Source organism: Brachyistius frenatus, unplaced genomic scaffold (genome assembly GCF_029030835.1).
Source record: "Brachyistius frenatus isolate BFR_SWC_R1_liver_20210118 unplaced genomic scaffold, ASM2903083v1 Contig_237, whole genome shotgun sequence".
In the NCBI taxonomy this organism is placed as follows: Eukaryota; Metazoa; Chordata; class Actinopteri; family Embiotocidae; genus Brachyistius; species Brachyistius frenatus.
In genome coordinates this window covers 1-20,000 of record NW_027210836.1, presented here as the reverse complement: position 1 = coordinate 20,000, position 20,000 = coordinate 1, and the positions used below count along the sequence as shown (strand labels likewise).

Here is a 20,000-nt window from a genome sequence, read left to right as displayed (position 1 = left end):
TAAAACAAACGTTTAAAATACAACACAGAGTTAAAGATGAAACCAGCAGGTTTCATCCTGTGTGTCTGATGACGTCTGACAGACAGCAGGAATGTCCCAATTTACGTTTTCTTATTGCCTGTGAAGTGAAACTGAGTTAACACCCTAAACACAGTAAACACAATAAACACACTAAACACACTAAACACAGTAAACACAATAAACACACTAAACACACTAAACACAGTAAACACACTAAACACAGTAAACACAATAAACACACTAAACACACTAAACACAGTAAACACAATAAACACACTAAACACACTAAACACACTAAACACAGTAAACACACTAAACACACTAAACACACTAAACACAGTAAACACAATAAACACAGTAAACACAATAAACACACTAAACACACTAAACACACTAAACACAGTAAACACAATAAACACACTAAACACACTAAACACAGTAAACACAATAAACACAGTAAACACAATAAACACACTAAACACAGTAAACACAATAAACACACTAAACACACTAAACACAATAAACACAGTAAACACAGTAAACACAATAAACACAGTAAACACACTAAACACAGTAAACACAATAAACACACTAAACACACTAAACACAATAAACACAGTAAACACAATAAACACAGTAAACACACTAAACACAGTAAACACAAAACACACTAAACACACTAAACACACAAACACACTAAACACACTAAACACACTAAACACACACACTAAACACAGTAAACACAATAAACACAATAAACACACTAAACACAGTAAACACAATAAACACAGTAAACACAAACACACTAAACACAGTAAACACACACACTAAACACACACAATAAACACACTAAACACACTAAACACACACAATAAACACAGTAAACACAATAAACACAAAACACAATAAACACAGTAAACACAATAAACACACTAAACACAAAACACAGTAAACACAATAAACACAGTAAACACAATAAACCGTAAACACAATAAACACAGTAAATGCAGTAAACACCATAAACACAATAAATACAATAAACACAATAAACACAGTAAATACAGTAAACACAATAAATACACTAAACACACTAAACACACACAATAAACACAAAACACAAAACACAATAAACACAATAAATACAGTAAACACAGCAAACACAATAAACACAGTAAACACAATAAACACAGTAAACACAATAAACACAGTAAACACAATAAACACAGTAAACACAATAAACACAGTAAACACAATAAACACACAAACACAATAAACACACACATAAACACAGTAAACACAAAAAAAACACAATAAACACACTAAACACACTAAACACAATAAACAGTGAACACAATAAACACAGTAAACACAATAAACACAATAAACACAACACAGTAAACACAATAAACACAATAAACACAGTAAACACAATAAACACAATAAACACAATAAACACAATAAACACAATAAACACAGTAAACACAATAAACACAATAAACACAATAAACACAACACAATAAACACACTAAACACAGTAAACACAATAAACACAATAAACACAGTAAACACAATAAACACAGTAAACACAATAAACACAATAAACACACTAAACACAATAAACACAGTAAACACAATAAACACAGTAAACACAATAAACACAGTAAATACAATAAACACAATAAACACAATAAACAGTAAACACAATAAACAGTAAATACAGTAAACACAATAAACAGAAAACACAATAAACACGATAAACAGTAAACACAATAAACAGTAAACACAGTAAACAGTAAATACAGTAAACACAATAAACAGTAAACACAATAAACACAATAAAGAGTGAATACAGTAAACACAATAAACACAATAAAGAGTGAATACAGTAAACACAATAAACACAATAAACAGTAAATACAGTAAACACAATAAACAGTAAACACAATAAACACAATAAACAGTAAACACAGTAAACACAATAAACACAATAAACACAATAAACACAGTAAACACAATAAACACAATAAACACAATAAACACACAGTAAACACAATAAAACACAGTAAACACAAACAAACACACAATAAACACTAAATTCAATAAACACAATAAACAGTAAACACAATAAACACAATAAACACTAAACACAATAAACACAGTAAACACAATAAACACAATAAACAGTGAATACAGTAAACACAATAAACACTAAATTCAATAAACACAATAAACAGTAAACACAATAAACAGTAAACACCATAAACACTCAATTCAATAAACACAATAAACAGTAAACACAATAAACAGTAAACACAATAAACAGTGAATACAGTAAACACAGTAAACACAATAAACAGTAAACACAGTAAATGCAGTAAACACAATAAACACAGTAAACACAATAAACACAGTAAATGCAGTAAACACAATAAACACAGTAAACACAATAAACACAGTAAACACCATAAACACAATAAACACAGTAAACGCAATAAACACAGTAAATACAGTAAACACAATAAACACAGTAAATGCAGTAAACACAATAAACACAGTAAACACAGTAAACACCATAAACACAGTAAACACAGTAAACACAATAAACACAATAAACACAGTAAACACAATAAACACAGTAAACACAATAAACACAGTAAACACAATAAACACAATAAACACTAAACACAATAAACACAGTAAATGCAGTTAACACAATAAACACAGTAAACACAATAAACACAGTAAATGCAGTAAACACAATAAACACAGTAAACACCATAAACACAGCAGTTCTTGAAACACCTGCTGGGTTTCTAATCTGGTACAAATTCACAAATTCACACAAATGAAGGATTCTGGTAGTTTAATGTGTGTGTGTGTGTGTGTGTGTGTGTGTGTGTGTGTGTGTGTGTGTGTGTGTGTGTGTGTGTGTGTGTGTGTGTGTGTGTGTGTGTGTGTGTGTGTGTGTGTCTGTGTGTGTGTCTCTGTGTGTCTGTGTGTGTGTCTCTGTGTGTGTCTCTGTGTGTGTCTCTGTGTCTCTCTGTGTCTCTGTGTGTGTCTCTGTGTATGTGCCTCTGTGTGTCTCTCTGTGTGTGTCTCTGTGTGTCTCTCTGTATGTGTCTCTGTGTGTCTCTCTGTGTGTGTGTCTCTGTGTGTGTCTCTGTGTGTCTCTCTGTATGTGTCTCTGTGTGTCTCTCTGTGTGTGTCTCTGTGTGTCTCTCTGTGTGTGTCTCTGTGTGTCTCTCTGTGTGTGTCTCTGTGTGTCTCTCTGTATGTGTCTCTGTGTGTGTCTCTGTGTGTCTCTCTGTATGTGTCTCTGTGTGTGTCTCTGTGTGTCTCTCTGTGTGTGTCTCTGTGTGTCTCTCTGTGTGTGTCTCTGTGTGTCTCTGTGTGTGTCTCTGTGTGTGTCTCTGTGTGTGTCTCTCTGTATGTGTGTCTGTGTGTCTCTCTGTGTGTGTCTCTGTGTGTGTCTCTGTGTGTCTCTCTGTGTGTCTCTGTGTGTCTCTCTGTGTGTGTCTCTGTGTGTCTCTCTGTGTGTGTCTCTGTGTGTCTCTCTGTGTGTCTCTCTGTGTGTGTCTCTGTGTGTCTCTCTGTGTGTCTCTGTGTGTGTCTCTGTGTGTCTCTCTGTGTGTGTCTCTGTGTGTCTCTGTGTGTGTCTCTGTGTGTGTCTGTGTGTGTCTCTCTGTGTGTGTGTCTGTGTGTCTCTCTGTGTGTGTCTCTGTGTGTGTCTCTGTGTGTGTCTCTGTGTGTCTCTCTGTGTGTGTCTCTGTGTGTGTCTCTGTGTGTCTCTCTGTGTCTCTCTGTGTGTGTCTCTGTGTGTCTCTCTGTATGTGTGTCTGTGTGTCTCTGTGTGTGTCTCTGTGTGTGTGTGTGTGTGTGTGTGTGTGTGTGTCTCTGTGTGTCTCTGTGTGTCTCTGTGTGTGTGTCTCCAGGCCTCTGTCCAGCCCTGATAAGCCAGATGTTCCGTGCTCCCTGTACATGAAGGAGCTGCAGGGTTTCATCTCCAGAGTGATGTCCGACTACTTCCGACCGTTCCAGTGTGTCGACTTCATCTACGAGAGCACCGAGTCCATCGCTCAGCGAGCCATCGATCTGTTCGTCCGCCACGCCAGCTTGCTGCGTCCGCTGGGGGAGGGAGGGAAGATGAGGCTGGCTGCTGACTTCGCTCAGGTGAGTGTGTTTGATCACCTGGAGTCAGAAGAGCTGAAGTTTCCTCTCCAAGGCACTGATCTGTGTTGTTGTTGTGTTGTTGTGTTGTCGTGTTGTCGTGTTGTTGTGTTGTGTCAGATGGAGATGGCTGTGGCTCCTCTGTGCAGGAGAGTGTCTGATCTGGGGAAACAGTACCGGATGCTGCGCTCCTTCAGGTGGGTCATCACACTCATACCTTCAGTACGTACTGCAGATAACCATCTTCCGCTGCAAAGGATTGTGGGTCAGAACATCCACAGTATCATGCTGACCTGCATGATGTACCTGCAGATGTAGCAGAACATCCTGGTACTTTTGGTCTCCTACATTAACATAGTATGTACAGGGACATACTTGATGTTTTCCTGCCACTAGGTGCTGCCCCCTACAGGTGAATCTTCACCTGTGTGGAGCTGATGGAGAGCTGAAGTTCTGCTGTGAAGGCAGAACGAACAGTGAAGATATGATGAAGCTCAAACAAAGCAGAACTTCACCAGATATGTCAGAAACGTTGTTGTGTTTTTATAAAAACCATTGATGTTTGTCTGATGTATGATGTATGTATGATATATGTATGTATGTATGTATGTATGATGAATATATAATGTAGGTATATATGATGTATATATGATGTATGCATTTATGTATGTATGATGTATGTATGATGTATATATGATGAATATATAATGTAGGTATATATGATGTATGTATGATGTATATATGATGAATATATAATGTAGGTATATATGATGTATATATGATGTATATATGATGTATGTATGTATGATGTATGTATGATGTATGTATGATGTATATATGATGTATGTATGAATGTATGATGTATGTATAATGTATGTATGATGAATGTATGATGTATGTATTTGTATGTATGATGCATGTATGATTATATATGATGTATGTATATATGTATGATACAGTTTTTAAATGAAGGTTTTTATTATTAAGGGAGAAAAACAATCCAAACCCACATGGCCCTGTGTGAAAAAGTGTTTCCCCCTAAACCTAATAACTGGTTGGACCACCCTCAGCAGCAACAACTGCAATCAAGCGTTTGTGATAACTTGCAATGAGTCTTTTCCAGCTGTGGAGGAATGTTGGCCCACTCATCTTTACAGAGTTGTTGTTGTAATTCAGCCACATTGGAGGGTTTTCCAGCACCAACCTCCTTTTTAAGGTCACGCCACAGCATCTTAACAAACTGGTTAAGAAGGCCGGCTCCATCATCGGCTGCAATCTGGACAGTCTGGAAAAGGTGGTGGAGAGGAGGACGCTGAGGAAACTATTATCCATATTGGATAATCCTGACCACCCTCTCCACCTGCTGCAGGGACAGAGGAGGACGTTCTCCTAAAGACTCCTCTAGCTGCTGTCACAAGGACAGATACAGGAGATCATTCCTGATACAGTAGATCATTCCAGATACAGGAGATCATTCCAGATACAGGAGATCATTCCAGATACAGGAGATCATTCCTGATACAGGAGATCATTCCAGATACAGGAGATCATTCCTGATACAGGAGATCATTCCAGATACAGGAGATCATTCCAGATACAGGAGATCATTCCTGATACAGGAGATCATTCCAGATACAGGAGATCATTCCAGATACAGTAGATCATTCCAGATACAGGAGATCATTCCTGATACAGGAGATCATTCCAGATACAGGAGATCATTCCTGATGCAGGAGATCATTCCAGATACAGGAGATCATTCCTGATACAGGAGATCATTCCTGATACAGGAGAGATCAGATACAGGAGATCATTCCAGATACAGGAGATCATTCCTGATGCAGGAGATCATTCCTGATACAGGAGATCATTCCTGATACAGGAGATCATTCCAGATACAGGAGATCATTCCTGATACAGGAGATCATTCCAGATACAGGAGATCATTCCAGATACAGGAGATCATTCCAGATACAGGAGATCATTCCAGATACAGGAGATCATTCCAGGAGATCATTCCAGATACAGGAGATCATTCCAGATACATACAGGAGATCATTCCAGATACAGGAGATCATTCCAGATACAGTAGATCATTCCAGATACAGGAGATCATTCCAGATACAGTAGATCATTCCAGATACAGGAGATCATTCCTGATACAGGAGATCATTCCAGATACAGGAGATCATTCCTGATGCAGGAGATCATTCCTGATACAGGAGATCATTCCAGATACAGGAGATCATCCCTGATACAGGAGATCATTCCAGATACAGGAGATCATTCCTGATACAGGAGATCATTCCAGATACAGGAGATCATTCCTGATACAGGAGATCATTCCAGATACAGGAGATCATCCCTGATACAGGAGATCATTCCAGATACAGGAGATCATTCCTGATACAGGAGATCATTCCAGATACAGGAGATCATTCCTGATACAGGAGATCATTCCAGATACAGGAGATCATCCCTGATACAGGAGATCATTCCAGATACAGGAGATCATTCCTGATACAGGAGATCATTCCAGATACAGGAGATCATTCCTGATGATACAGGAGATCATTCCAGATACAGGAGATCATTCCAGATACAGGAGATCATTCCTGATACAGGAGATCATTCCAGATACAGGAGATCATTACTGCCCACTGCAATAAGACTGTACAATAACTCACCTCTGGCAAAATCCATCACATAACAATAACACTGTTGACTGTGTTTCTTAGTTGTTTGTATATAATATATATAGATATATACTGTATTGTATATACTGTGCATTTTATATTTATATTTAATATTTTTTACTGCTATTTTATTGCTTTTCTATTATTCTATTACTATCTTATTTCTTCTGTATGCTGCTGTAGCGAAAAAAAATTCCCCTCGGGGATTAATAAAGTAACTACCTAACCTAACCAATGGGATTCAGGTCAGGACTTTGACTGGGCCAATCCAAAGTCTTCATTTTGAAGAACACTTTTTCACACAGGGCCATGTGGGTTTGGATTGTTTTTTTGTTTGTTTGATGATCTGAAACATTTAAGTGTGACAAACATACAAAAAATAAGAAATCAGGAAGGAGGCAAACACTTTTTCACACCGCTGTATATATGCATGTATGATGTATGTATATATGCATGTATGATGTATGTATATATGTATGTATGATGTATGTATATATGTATGTATGATGTTTGTATGTATGTATGTATGATGTATATATGTATGTATGATATATGTATATATGTATGTATGATGTATGTATATATGTATGATGTATGTATGTATGTATGATGTATGTATATATGTATGTATGATGTATGTATGTATGATGCATGTATGATATATGTATGTATGATGTATGTATTATGCATGTATGATGTATATATGTATGATGTATATATGTATGATGTATGTATATATGTATGTATGACGTATGTATATATGTATGTATGTATGTATGTATGTATGATGTATGTATGTATGTATGATGTATGTATGTATGTATGATGTATGTATGATATATATATGTATGTATGTATGATGTATGTATTATGCATGTATGATGTATATATGTATGATGTATGTATTATGCATGTATGATGTATTATCCATGTATGATCTATGTATACATGCATGATGTATATATGTATGATGTATGTATTATGCATGTATAATGTTTGTATGTATTATGCATGTATGTATGATGCATTTATGTATGTATGTTGTATGCATGATATATGTTGTGTGTTTCAGGCCGTTCCTGTTTCAGACCAGCGAGATGGTTGCAAACAGTCCAGCTGTTGGAGACCTGATCCCCTTTAGCACCCTGATCCACTTCCTGTTCACCAGAGCACCCCCTGAACTCAAGACACCGCACCAGGTACACACACACACACACACACACACACACACACACACACACACACACACACACACACACACACACACACACACACACACAGCTGGTTTATTCCCAGTACGGATGTGTAGTAACAGAATGAATCCAGAAGACTTCAGTGTTTGTTACTGCAGCAGCTGACAGCGTCTCCTCCACAGAGAGCAGAGTGGTCCGTCGCCCGCTACTCCCAGTGGTTGGATGATCATCCCTCTGAGAGAGACCGGCTCAGCCTCATCAGGTGACACACACACACACACACACACACACACACACACACACACACACACACACACACCTGTGTATCTGAGCCTGTAGGAAACCATCCCTTCGACACAGGACGTTAGTTGTGCAGTGATGTAGCAGAAAGTTGTCTAACTACGAGCATTCACTCAGAACTTTCCTTTTCTGTTGTTTCACACTTTGACTTCAGTGAGTATTCAAATACATTAAACAGCTGTATGACCTTCAATGTTGTTTTTATACTGATTATTATTCAAAAACATTTAGACATCACACTCAACTGAAAGTGAAAAATGGTATCAACCAATAAAATGTCTTGTTTTCTCTTCTGTATTTGAACTGATGATATTTTAATTGATCTTTTACAGCTCAGTTTTTCTAAATAAAACGACCCTCTAATGTTAGTCATGTCTTCAGTGAAGATGACAGGAAGTCAGATTCTGGTCTTAATTCAACTTCAAATAAACACTTAGTTTTTATGTTATTTTCACAAGATGTTTTTTTACTAGAAATTTTTACCGTCTTATTGAACATGACACATTTCCACAGATTAAACTCCTCAACATTGAGTGAGTGTCAGGATTCAGGGATTTTAACTTCTGTGGATTTTTCACACTTTTTAAGTATTTGTTTTATTTTTCCTCTTTATTGTGTAGCAGTAAAACAAGGCGAGCTGAGGAGACGTTAGCAGTGTCACACTTCATGATTAATTGTCCACCTCTGAATGTGTCTGCAGTGTGAACTCGGTCTGATCCCGTCCTTTGCGTGTTCTCCACTAAGGGGCGCTCTGGAGGCCTACGTGCAGTCGGTCCGGGCTCGGCAGGAGAAGGAGTTCTCCCCTGTCTACCCCATCATGCTCCAGCTGTTACAGAGAGCCACCAGTGGTTGACAGATGGGGGTGGAGCCTGAGGAGGAGCCTGAGGAGGACACAGGTGGAGGTGTGGTGGAGGGCGGTTCTGGTTTTTAACTGAAGCCTGGACTCAGTCACGTGGAGGGACTTGGAATGATCTTGTCACTAAACTGAATATGATTTAAAAAAAATAAATAAAAAAAAGTATGTTACTAAAGTTCTGCTGCTGTAAAAATGTGTATGAAGGTTCAGGTTGGTTACCATGACTACGGTCTCTAGAAAACAAAGTGATGTTCTGTCTTTTTGTCACACTCATCAATGACTCCTGAGAATAAATGTTTGCAGGACTTTATTGTGTTACTTCATGAGAAACAGAGGTACAGATCACACACATGTTCAGATGGGCCACTTCCACTGGTTGGGGGGGGGCTCCTCCACCAGCGGCTCCCAGGGTTTCCACTCGGACATCTTCCTGGAGAGAGTCAGCTCACACTCCGCCTGCACACACACACACACACACACACACACACACACACACACACACACTTATTATCATACACACAGCTGGAAGGCTGTTGAACATGTGATGCGGCCCTCAGGGTGTCTGGGTGGAGCCAGGCGACCTGTTTCCTCTGCTCCCAGTCATCATACCAAGCTAACAGCATCCTTCTTCTAAAACTCACTTCTCAAATCTGAAATAAACGCTCTCCCACTCTGTTAATAAGAAATACTCATGTTCATCAGCTGAGGGAAGAAAGATCTCACTGAGTCATCGCTCAGACTCGTCACATCAGATCTGATCAACATGAAGCACAAACTGAGTGTTCCTGCAACCAACAAGGACAAAACACACCTCTTATCTGGGCAAGTCCAAACCCAAGTGGCTCAGAACCACAGTCTGGATATAAAAGTGTTCGTAGCCTCTGATGCAGAAGTGTCTTAAGCTGCAATACCAGCGAGTGCCACTAGAGGTCGTTTTTTTCTACATGAATTCTGCTGTCCCTTCTCAGACTGAAGACCTCTAACAGACACACCTTGTTTCCAGCATCATCAACAGGAAACAGAAGGACTCACTGGTGGACTAAAGGACAGCCTTCATGAGGTCAGTCCTTCAGTCCGTGGCGTGTCTGTAGTGTGTAGCGTGTCTGTAGTGTGTCTGTAGTCTAGTGTGTCTGTAGTGTGTCTGTACTGTGTAGTGTGTCTGTAGTCTAGTGTGTCTGTAGTGTGTCTGTAGTCTAGTGTGTCTGTAGTCTAGTGTGTCTGTAGTGTGTCTGTACTGTGTCTGTAGTGTGTAGTGTGTCTGTAGTCTAGTGTGTCTGTAGTGTGTCTGTAGTCTAGTGTGTCTGTAGTCTGTAGTGTGTCTGTAGTGTGTAGTGTGTCTGTAGTCTGTAGTGTGTCTGTAGTGTGTAGTGTGTCTGTAGTCTGTAGTGTGTCTGTAGTGTGTAGTGTGTCTGTAGTGTGTCTATAGTGTGTAGTGTGTCTGTAGTGTGTAGTGTGTCTGTAGTGTGTCTGTAGTGTGTCTATAGTGTGTAGTGTGTCTGTAGTCTGTAGTGTGTCTGTGGTGTGTCTGTAGTGTGTCTATAGTGTGTAGTGTGTCTGTAGTCTGTAGTGTGTCTAGTGTGTAGTGTGTCTGTAGTGTGTAGTGTGTCTGTAGTCTGTAGTGTGTAGTCTGTAGTGTGTAGTCTGTAGTGTGTCTGTAGTCTGTAGTGTGTCTGTAGTGTGTCTATAGTGTGTAGTGTGTCTGTAGTGTGTAGTGTGTCTGTAGTCTGTCTGTAGTGTGTCTGTAGTCTGTAGTGTGTCTGTAGTGTGTCTGTAGTGTGTAGTGTGTCTGTAGTGTGTCTGTAGTCTGTAGTGTGTCTGTAGTGTGTAGTGTGTCTGTAGTCTAGTGTGTCTGTAGTGTGTCTGTACTGTGTCTGTAGTGTGTAGTGTGTCTGTAGTCTAGTGTGTCTGTAGTGTGTCTGTAGTCTAGTGTGTCTGTAGTGTGTCTGTAGTCTAGTGTGTCTGTAGTCTGTAGTGTGTGTGTGTCTGTAGTCTGTAGTGTGTCTGTAGTGTGTAGTGTGTCTGTAGTCTGTAGTGTGTCGTGTCTGTAGTGTGTAGTGTGTCTGTAGTGTGTAGTGTGTCTAGTCTGTGTAGTGTGTCTGTAGTCTGTAGTGTGTGTAGTGTGTCTGTAGTCTGTAGTGTGTCTGTAGTCTGTAGTGTGTCTGTAGTGTGTAGTGTGTCTGTAGTGTGTCTGTAGTCTAGTGTGTAGTGTGTCTGTAGTCTGTAGTGTGTCTGTAGTCTGTAGTGTGTCTGTAGTCTGTAGTGTGTCTGTAGTGTGTAGTCTGTCTGTAGTGTGTCTGTAGTCTGTAGTGTCTGTAGTCTGTAGTGTGTCTGTAGTGTGTAGTGTGTCTGTAGTCTGTAGTGTGTCTGTAGTGTGTAGTGTGTCTGTAGTGTGTCTATAGTGTGTAGTGTGTCTGTAGTCTGTAGTGTGTCTGTGGTGTGTCTGTAGTGTGTCTATAGTGTGTAGTGTGTCTGTAGTCTGTAGTGTCTGTAGTGTGTCTATAGTGTGTAGTGTGTCTGTAGTCTGTAGTGTGTCTGTAGTGTGTCTAGTGTGTAGTGTGTCTGTAGTGTGTAGTGTGTCTGTAGTGTGTAGTCTGTAGTGTGTAGTCTGTAGTGTGTCTGTAGTCTGTAGTGTGTCTGTAGTGTGTAGTGTGTCTGTAGTCTGTAGTGTGTCTGTAGTGTGTAGTGTGTCTGTAGTCTGTCTGTAGTGTGTCTGTAGTCTGTAGTGTGTCTGTAGTGTGTAGTGTGTCTGTAGTGTGTCTGTAGTCTGTAGTGTGTCTGTAGTGTGTCTAGTGTGTAGTGTGTCTGTAGTGTGTCTGTAGTCTGTAGTGTGTAGTCTGTAGTGTGTAGTCTGTAGTGTGTCTGTAGTCTGTAGTGTGTCTGTAGTGTGTCTATAGTGTGTAGTGTGTCTGTAGTCTGTAGTGTGTCTGTAGTGTGTAGTGTGTCTGTAGTGTGTAGTGTGTCTGTAGTCTGTCTGTAGTGTGTCTGTGTCTGTAGTGTGTCTGTAGTCTAGTGTGTAGTGTGTGTAGTGTGTCTGTAGTCTGTAGTGTGTCTGTAGTGTGTCTGTAGTCTAGTGTGTAGTGTGTCTGTAGTCTGTAGTGTGTGTAGTGTGTCTGTAGTCTGTAGTGTGTCTGTAGTCTGTAGTGTGTCTGTAGTGTGTAGTCTGTCTGTAGTCTGTAGTGTCTGTAGTCTGTAGTGTGTCTGTAGTGTGTAGTGTGTCTGTAGTGTGTCTGTAGTGTGTAGTGTGTCTGTAGTGTGTCTATAGTATGTAGTGTGTCTGTAGTGTGTAGTGTGTCTGTAGTGTGTCTATAGTGTGTAGTGTGTCTGTAGTCTGTAGTGTGTCTGTGGTGTGTCTGTAGTGTGTCTATAGTGTGTAGTGTGTCTGTAGTCTGTAGTGTCTGTAGTGTGTCTATAGTGTGTAGTGTGTCTGTAGTCTGTAGTGTGTCTGTAGTGTGTCTAGTGTGTAGTGTGTCTGTAGTGTGTAGTGTGTCTGTAGTCTGTAGTGTGTAGTCTGTAGTGTGTCTATAGTGTGTAGTGTGTCTGTAGTCTGTAGTGTGTCTGTAGTGTGTCTATAGTGTGTAGTGTGTCTGTAGTCTGTAGTGTGTCTGTAGTGTGTAGTGTGTCTGTAGTGTGTAGTGTGTCTGTAGTCTGTCTGTAGTGTGTCTGTAGTGTGTCTGTAGTGTGTCTGTAGTGTGTAGTGTGTCTGTAGTGTGTCTGTAGTGTGTGTCTGTAGTGTGTCTGTAGTGTGTAGTGTGTCTGTAGTCTGTAGTGTGTCTGTAGTGTGTCTAGTGTGTAGTGTGTCTGTAGTCTGTAGTGTGTAGTCTGTAGTGTGTAGTGTGTAGTGTGTCTGTAGTGTGTAGTGTGTCTGTAGTGTGTGTGTGTGTGTAGTGTGTCTGTGTGTGTCTGTGTGTGTGTGTGTGTAGTCTGTAGTGTGTCTGTAGTGTGTCTGTGTCTGTAGTGTGTAGTGTGTCTGTAGTCTGTCTGTAGTGTGTCTGTAGTCTGTAGTGTGTCTGTAGTGTGTCTGTAGTCTAGTGTGTAGTGTGTCTGTAGTCTGTAGTGTGTGTAGTGTGTCTGTAGTCTGTAGTGTGTCTGTAGTCTGTAGTGTGTCTGTAGTGTGTCTGTAGTGTGTCTGTAGTGTGTCTGTAGTCTAGTGTGTAGTGTGTCTGTAGTCTGTAGTGTGTGTAGTGTGTCTGTAGTCTGTAGTGTGTCTGTAGTCTGTAGTGTGTCTGTAGTGTGTAGTCTGTCTGTAGTGTGTCTGTAGTCTGTAGTGTCTGTAGTCTGTAGTGTGTCTGTAGTGTGTAGTGTGTCTGTAGTGTGTAGTGTGTCTGTAGTCTGTCTGTAGTGTGTCTGTAGTCTGTAGTGTGTCTGTAGTGTGTAGTGTGTCTGTAGTGTGTCTGTAGTGTGTCTGTAGTCTGTAGTGTGTCTGTAGTGTGTAGTGTGTCTGTAGTCTGTAGTGTGTCTGTAGTGTGTAGTGTGTCTGTAGTGTGTCTGTAGTGTGTAGTGTGTCTGTAGTGTGTCTGTAGTGTGTCTAGTGTGTAGTGTGTCTGTAGTGTGTAGTGTGTCTGTAGTGTGTCTAGTGTGTCTGTAGTGTGTCTAGTGTGTAGTGTGTCTGTAGTGTGTCTAGTGTGTAGTGTGTCTGTAGTGTGTAGCGTCACACTTCCTACCTGGAAAATGACTTCTTCAATCTGCCCTCCGTTTATCTTCTTCTCCAGGTTCTCAACATCTGGCTCCTGTGAACACAGAGGTACGTTCAGACTCTTCCTCCCGCGGTCATCATCATCATCATCATCATCATCATCATCATCATCAGCATCATCATCAGCATCATCATCATCATCATCATCATCATCATCATCGTCCACCTGCCCGTCCGAACACACTGACCGTTTTCACGTGGTTGAACCTCTCGCTGACCAGCTGCTCCGTGTACTTCCTGTAGGCGGCGTCCTGCGGCATGGTCTGCAGCGACGCCAGGATCTTGGAGTAGAGGATCCTCAGCCGCTGGGAGGAAGAGCAGAGTCAGTACACTGTGACAGATGATGGTGATGATGATGAAGAGGCACACGCTGCTCTGTGAAACATGGAGTCTGAGGTGTTGCGTGCTGCGTTCTCCGTCAGCTGCTCACCTCGTGGGGATTGTGGGACACCGCCAGGCCGACCAGGCCGGTCGTCTGGAAGAGAACAAACGTTCAGTCTGAGTCAGACTCCATCTCACCCAACAAACTGCAGCCTGCAAAGCTCCTGTTCTGGAAAACACGGCCCCGCCCCCTTCTGTCCTAAGCCCCTCCCACCAGACGCACTTCAATGGTCAAATGTGCATCTCTGAAACCCTTCACCCACATTAACAGGCGTTTTAATGAGTTCACTGGCATTTCCTCAGCGAGTCGTTTTATCCTCATCACTTCTGATTATTGATCACAAATGTCTGGAAATATTCTGTGACAGTTCTTCCTGGATATCCACATCGAGGAATCAAAAATAATGATGTTTGATTTTGTACATGTCACTGTCCCTCAAAACACATCAGCTGTTTCATTGTTTGAAGTCTGTGTCTGTCCTCCAGCATCCATCGGAGGGCGCTCTGCTCTCAGCTCATTGTGTTTCCTGCAGTTTGCTGCTTTGCACAGTTAATTGTTAGGGCCCGAGCACCGAGCATCGGTGTGAAAGGGCCCGAGCACCGAGCATCGGTGTGAAAGGGCCCGAGCACCGAGCATCGGTGTGAAAGGGCCCGAGCACCGAGCATCGGTGTGAAAGGGCCCGAGCACCGAGCATCGGTGTGAAGCCCTGTTGTTGCATAAAAATGTTCTCGTTCTTGGTCGTTCTTCTTCTTCTTACGTAAAGTGATTTTCATTTTTGGAGGTTTTATCATATTCAAAAACTCATGAAAGTGGAAACACAAATTTTTGTATTCTAGTGGAGTCGCGAGTGGGCGTGGCCAAACGGCTCGAGAGCGCCCCCTACAGAGATACCCCGGCGGCCACATTTACCTAAATTCACGACATCCGGTGAACACGTGTATCACAGCCAGATGCACAAAAGAAGTTACATTGCACCGTTACGTCAACTCGACAGGAAGTCCACCATTTTGAATTTAGTCGCCATTTTGGGCGACTCTGACACGTTGTACTTTGTCGAACTCCTCCGAGGGATTTTGTCGGACCGACTTGAATTTAGGTTCTCTGGATAGAAAACATGTTTGGGATTAAAAGTTGTATAAATAATTCGTTTTCATCGATGTGTGTGCCCGTGAGAGGCGGCCATTTTGAGCATCTCACCATGAAACTAGGAGTTGCTTTAAATCTTATGTACATGGACCGACCTTCTCCAAACATCACAGGTATGATAACAGCCCTACCCTGAAGACCTCTGTGGGGTAATATTCGCTCATAGTCATAGCGCCCCCTGTTGGCCACTGGAAATGACACTTTTCATACTTTCACATTCTACGTCGAGCTGGTTGATCACATGAACCTAAAGTCGGGTCACAATAACCTAAACATGTAGTTGATGACATATTGAGACATTCGTTCGACTTTGTCAATGGGCATCGCCGTGACAATGCGGCAAAGTTTGATGTCTCGCCGTGACACAGGAAGTTGATGTTTAAGGTCAAAGGATGCTTGAAACCTCACGAAACGTGTCACATACATCCGGCTTGGTGAGACAATACATCTGATGTGTTTTGCGAGTGGGCGTGGCCAAACGCCTCACCAGCGCCCCCTGCTGGAGACAGGAAACGAGACAAAAATAGCAACTTTAAGCGGGTATACGCGGTCCCTCGCACGCTGCACGTCGGGGAGACGGCTTCGGGGAGACGGCTTCGGGGAGACGGTGCGCTGGAGTGCGAGGGCCCGTACATCACTGCTTGCAGCTTTAATTGTAATATATGATTTATGATATCAAGTGTTCCTCCGGGATATTTTCACTGAATCAGGTTTAATATCTGAACCTACGAGGACAGCAGCATTTTGCAGAGCAGCTAATAGATAGACATCTATCCATATATCTATCTATCTATATTATATATCTATTGTCTATCTATCTATCTGTTATCTATCTATCTATCTATTATCTATATCTATCTATCTATTATCTATATCTATCTATCTATCTATCTATCTATCTATCTATCTATCTATCTATCTATCTATCTATCTATCTATCTATCTATCTATCTATCTATCTATCTATCTATTAGGAACGCTGTCTCTGAAATAAGCTGTGATTGGCTGACAGTCTTTGTCTCGAGTTACACTTTCTAGATTGAAGAGGAGCTGCAGACGTCGATGAATTTGCTGAAGATTATTATAAATGTTGGACATGAATGATGATGATAAATGATGATGATAAATGATGATAAAAGATGATGAATGATGATAAATGATGAAAAATGATGATGATAAATGATGATGAAAATGATGATAAATGACGATAAATGATGATGATAAATGATGATGATGAAAATGATGATGATATGATAAATGATCATAAATGATGATGATGATGATAAATGATGATGATAAATGATGATGAATGATGATAAATGATGATGATAAATGATGATGATAAATGATGATAAAAGATGAAAAATGATGATGATAAATGATGATGATGATAAAATGATGATAAATGATGATAAATGACGATAAATGATTATGATAAATGATCATAAATGATGATGATAAATGATGATAAATGATGATAAATGATGATGATGATGATAAATGATGATGATAAATGATGATAAATGATGATGATAAATGATGATGATGATAAATGATGATAAATGACGATAAATGATGATGATAAATGATGATAAATGATGATGATAAATGATGATAAATGATGATAAATGATGATAAATGATGATAAATGATGATAAATGATGATGATAAATGATTATGATGACGATAAATGATGATAAATGATGATGATAAATGATGATAAATGATGATAAATGATGATGATAAATGATGATAAATGATGATGATAAATGATTATGATGACGATAAATGATGATAAATGATGATGATAAATGATGATGATAAATGATTATGATGACGATAAATGATGATGATAAATGATGATAAATGATGATGATAAATGATGATGATAAATGATGATAAATGATGATAAATGATGATGATAAATGATGATAAATGATGATGATAAATGATGATGATAAATGATGATGATAAATGATGATAAATGATGATAAATGATGATGATAAATGATGATAAATGATGATAAATGATGATAAATGATGATGATAAATGATGATGATAAATGATGATGATAAATGATGATGATAAATGATGATAAATGATGATAAATGATGATGATAAATGATGATAAATGATGATAAATGATGATGATAAATGATGATAAATGATGATGATAAATGATGATAAATGATGATAAATGATGATGATAAATGATGATAAATGATGATGATAAATGATGATGAATGATGATAAATGATGATGATAAATGATGATAAATGATGATAAATGATGATGATAAATGATGATGATAAATGATGATAAATGATGATGATAAATGATGATGAATGATGATAAATGATGATGATAAATGATGATAAATGATGATAAATGATGATGATAAATGATGATAAATGATGATAAATGATGATGATAAATGATGATGATAAATGATGATAAATGATGATAAATGATGATGATAAATGATGATGATAAATGATGATAAATGATGATGATAAATGATGATGATAAATTATGATAAATGATGATGATGAATGATGATAAATGATGATGATAAATGATGATAAATGATGATGATAAATGATGATGATGATAAATGATGATAAATGACGATAAATGATGATGATAAATGATCATAAATGATGATGATAAATGATGATAAATGATGATAAATGATGATAAATGATGATGATAAATGATGATGATGACGATAAATGATGATAAATGATGATGATAAATGATGATAAATGATGATAAATGATGATGATAAATGATCATCATTTGACAGCTGTTGTCACATAACATGAGTGACATGAATGGAAATGAGTTTTTAAAGCAGTTTCCCAAGTTGTGCTTTAAAAACTCATTTTCATCATTCAGCAGATTAATCTCTTCCCCCTCTCCCTCCCTTCCCCCTATATCTATAGATATAGATCTATCTATCTATACATATCTATATAGATCTATAGATATAGATATCTATAGATCTATATACAGCATCTTCAAACTCAGCAAAATAAAAGGAAATACAAAACAGCATTCACCGTCGGTAGCAATGTGACCTAGACAAACAGTCTGTCTCTAAACCGTGTCTCCTGTCTCCAAACCGTCTGTCTCCAAACCGTCTGTCTCCTGTCTCCAAACCGTCTGTCTCCTGTCTCTAAACCGTCTGTCTCCTGTCTCCAAACCGTCTGTCTCCTGTCTCCAAACCGTCCGTCTCCTGTCCCCCACCCCCCTCTACATGGACCGTCCTCCCTTCTTTCCATCAGAAGAACTGAACATGACCTCCACTCACCTTTTTCAGCAGCCCTGCCATTCGTCTCCGAGCCTAGGACTCCTGCCTGCGACTTCCGGCTACCAAATATGACGTCACAATATGTCTGGTTCACCGTTTGGTCATGAGCTGAAAATGACTGAGTGTATCTCGACATGTTCGTTAAACCAGTGAGGCCATCTTAGTTGGACTGATTTGAGTAGAATTCTGTTTCCAATTAAACACATTATTAATCGGAGACGGAAGAGAAGACACTTTGTTCCACAGCGTCTCCTGCACGTACGCCTCATATAAAAGCGACAGCAGCAGCACAGCAGCACAGCGCCCTCTGCTGTCACATACGGTGAATGGTCAGGACCCGACACCACCTTTCACAACGGACCCGTCGTTGGTGGAGCATCTCCTCCTGTCACTCACACGGGACGAGGACATACGTCTGTCCATGTCAGAAAATAAACACGCAGGATCAACAGTGCAGGTTACGGATGAGGTCTTCAGCATGTGAAGAAACAAAAACTAATATATTTTATTTTACTGTTTTTAATAAAAGGAGTGATGGAGCTGTCCAGAGACAAATGTCACAAAAACTGATTTGTTGAAGTGAAAGTTGCTTTTTGGAAAAGAGCACATCAAAAATTACTGAGCGCTAGAACATACATACATACATATATATATATACATACATACATACATACAAATATACATACATACATATATACACATATACATACATACATATATACATCCAGACATATCGACATATATACATACATACATATATATATATATATATATATATATATATATATATACATACATACATACATAATGCATAAATACATACATACATACATACATATAGACATACATACATACATAAATACATACATACATACATATTGACATACATACATACATATATACATACATACATACATACATACATACATACATACATACATACATACATACATACATAACTACATACATACATACATACATATAGACATACATACATATAGACATACATACATATATGCATACATACATATAGACATACATATAGACATATATACATACATATATACATACACACATACATATAGACATACATATAGACATATATACATACATACATATATACATACATACATATAGACATATATACAAACATACATATAGACATATATACATACATACATATAGACATATACATACATACATATTTACATATATACATACATATATATATA

The 20,000-nt window shown here is 39.1% G+C and overlaps 2 protein-coding genes across 3 annotated transcripts in view; one reads left to right on the top strand and one right to left on the bottom strand.

The window, feature by feature from the left end:
• Positions 1 to 9,539, top strand: part of cog5 (component of oligomeric golgi complex 5) — a 78,347-nt gene extending 68,808 nt beyond the window's left edge. The window contains exons 18-22 of the mRNA XM_069720266.1: positions 3,954 to 4,191; positions 4,309 to 4,385; positions 7,957 to 8,083; positions 8,260 to 8,339; positions 9,122 to 9,539. Coding sequence (XP_069576367.1) covers positions 3,954 to 4,191; positions 4,309 to 4,385; positions 7,957 to 8,083; positions 8,260 to 8,339; positions 9,122 to 9,230 — 631 coding nt within the window. The 3' untranslated portion in view covers positions 9,231 to 9,539. The remainder of the gene's footprint in view (positions 1 to 3,953; positions 4,192 to 4,308; positions 4,386 to 7,956; positions 8,084 to 8,259; positions 8,340 to 9,121) is intronic.
• On the bottom strand, positions 8,561 to 18,931 carry ndufa5 (NADH:ubiquinone oxidoreductase subunit A5). Of its 2 annotated transcripts, XM_069720279.1 has the most exons (6): positions 18,769 to 18,931; positions 14,357 to 14,401; positions 14,115 to 14,231; positions 13,895 to 13,960; positions 9,584 to 9,689; positions 8,561 to 9,361 (listed from the first exon to the last, which is right to left on the bottom strand). In XM_069720279.1, exons 1-5 carry the CDS (start codon positions 18,787 to 18,789, stop codon positions 9,588 to 9,590), a joined length of 351 nt encoding a protein of 116 aa, XP_069576380.1. In that variant the 5' UTR covers positions 18,790 to 18,931; the 3' UTR covers positions 8,561 to 9,361; positions 9,584 to 9,587. The 2 variants fall into 2 exon arrangements, with proteins under 2 accessions (XP_069576380.1, XP_069576379.1); XM_069720278.1 differs by lacking the exon at positions 8,561 to 9,361 and having other exon boundaries at positions 9,524 to 9,689; positions 18,769 to 18,926.
• Positions 18,932 to 20,000: the final 1,069 nt, after the last annotated feature.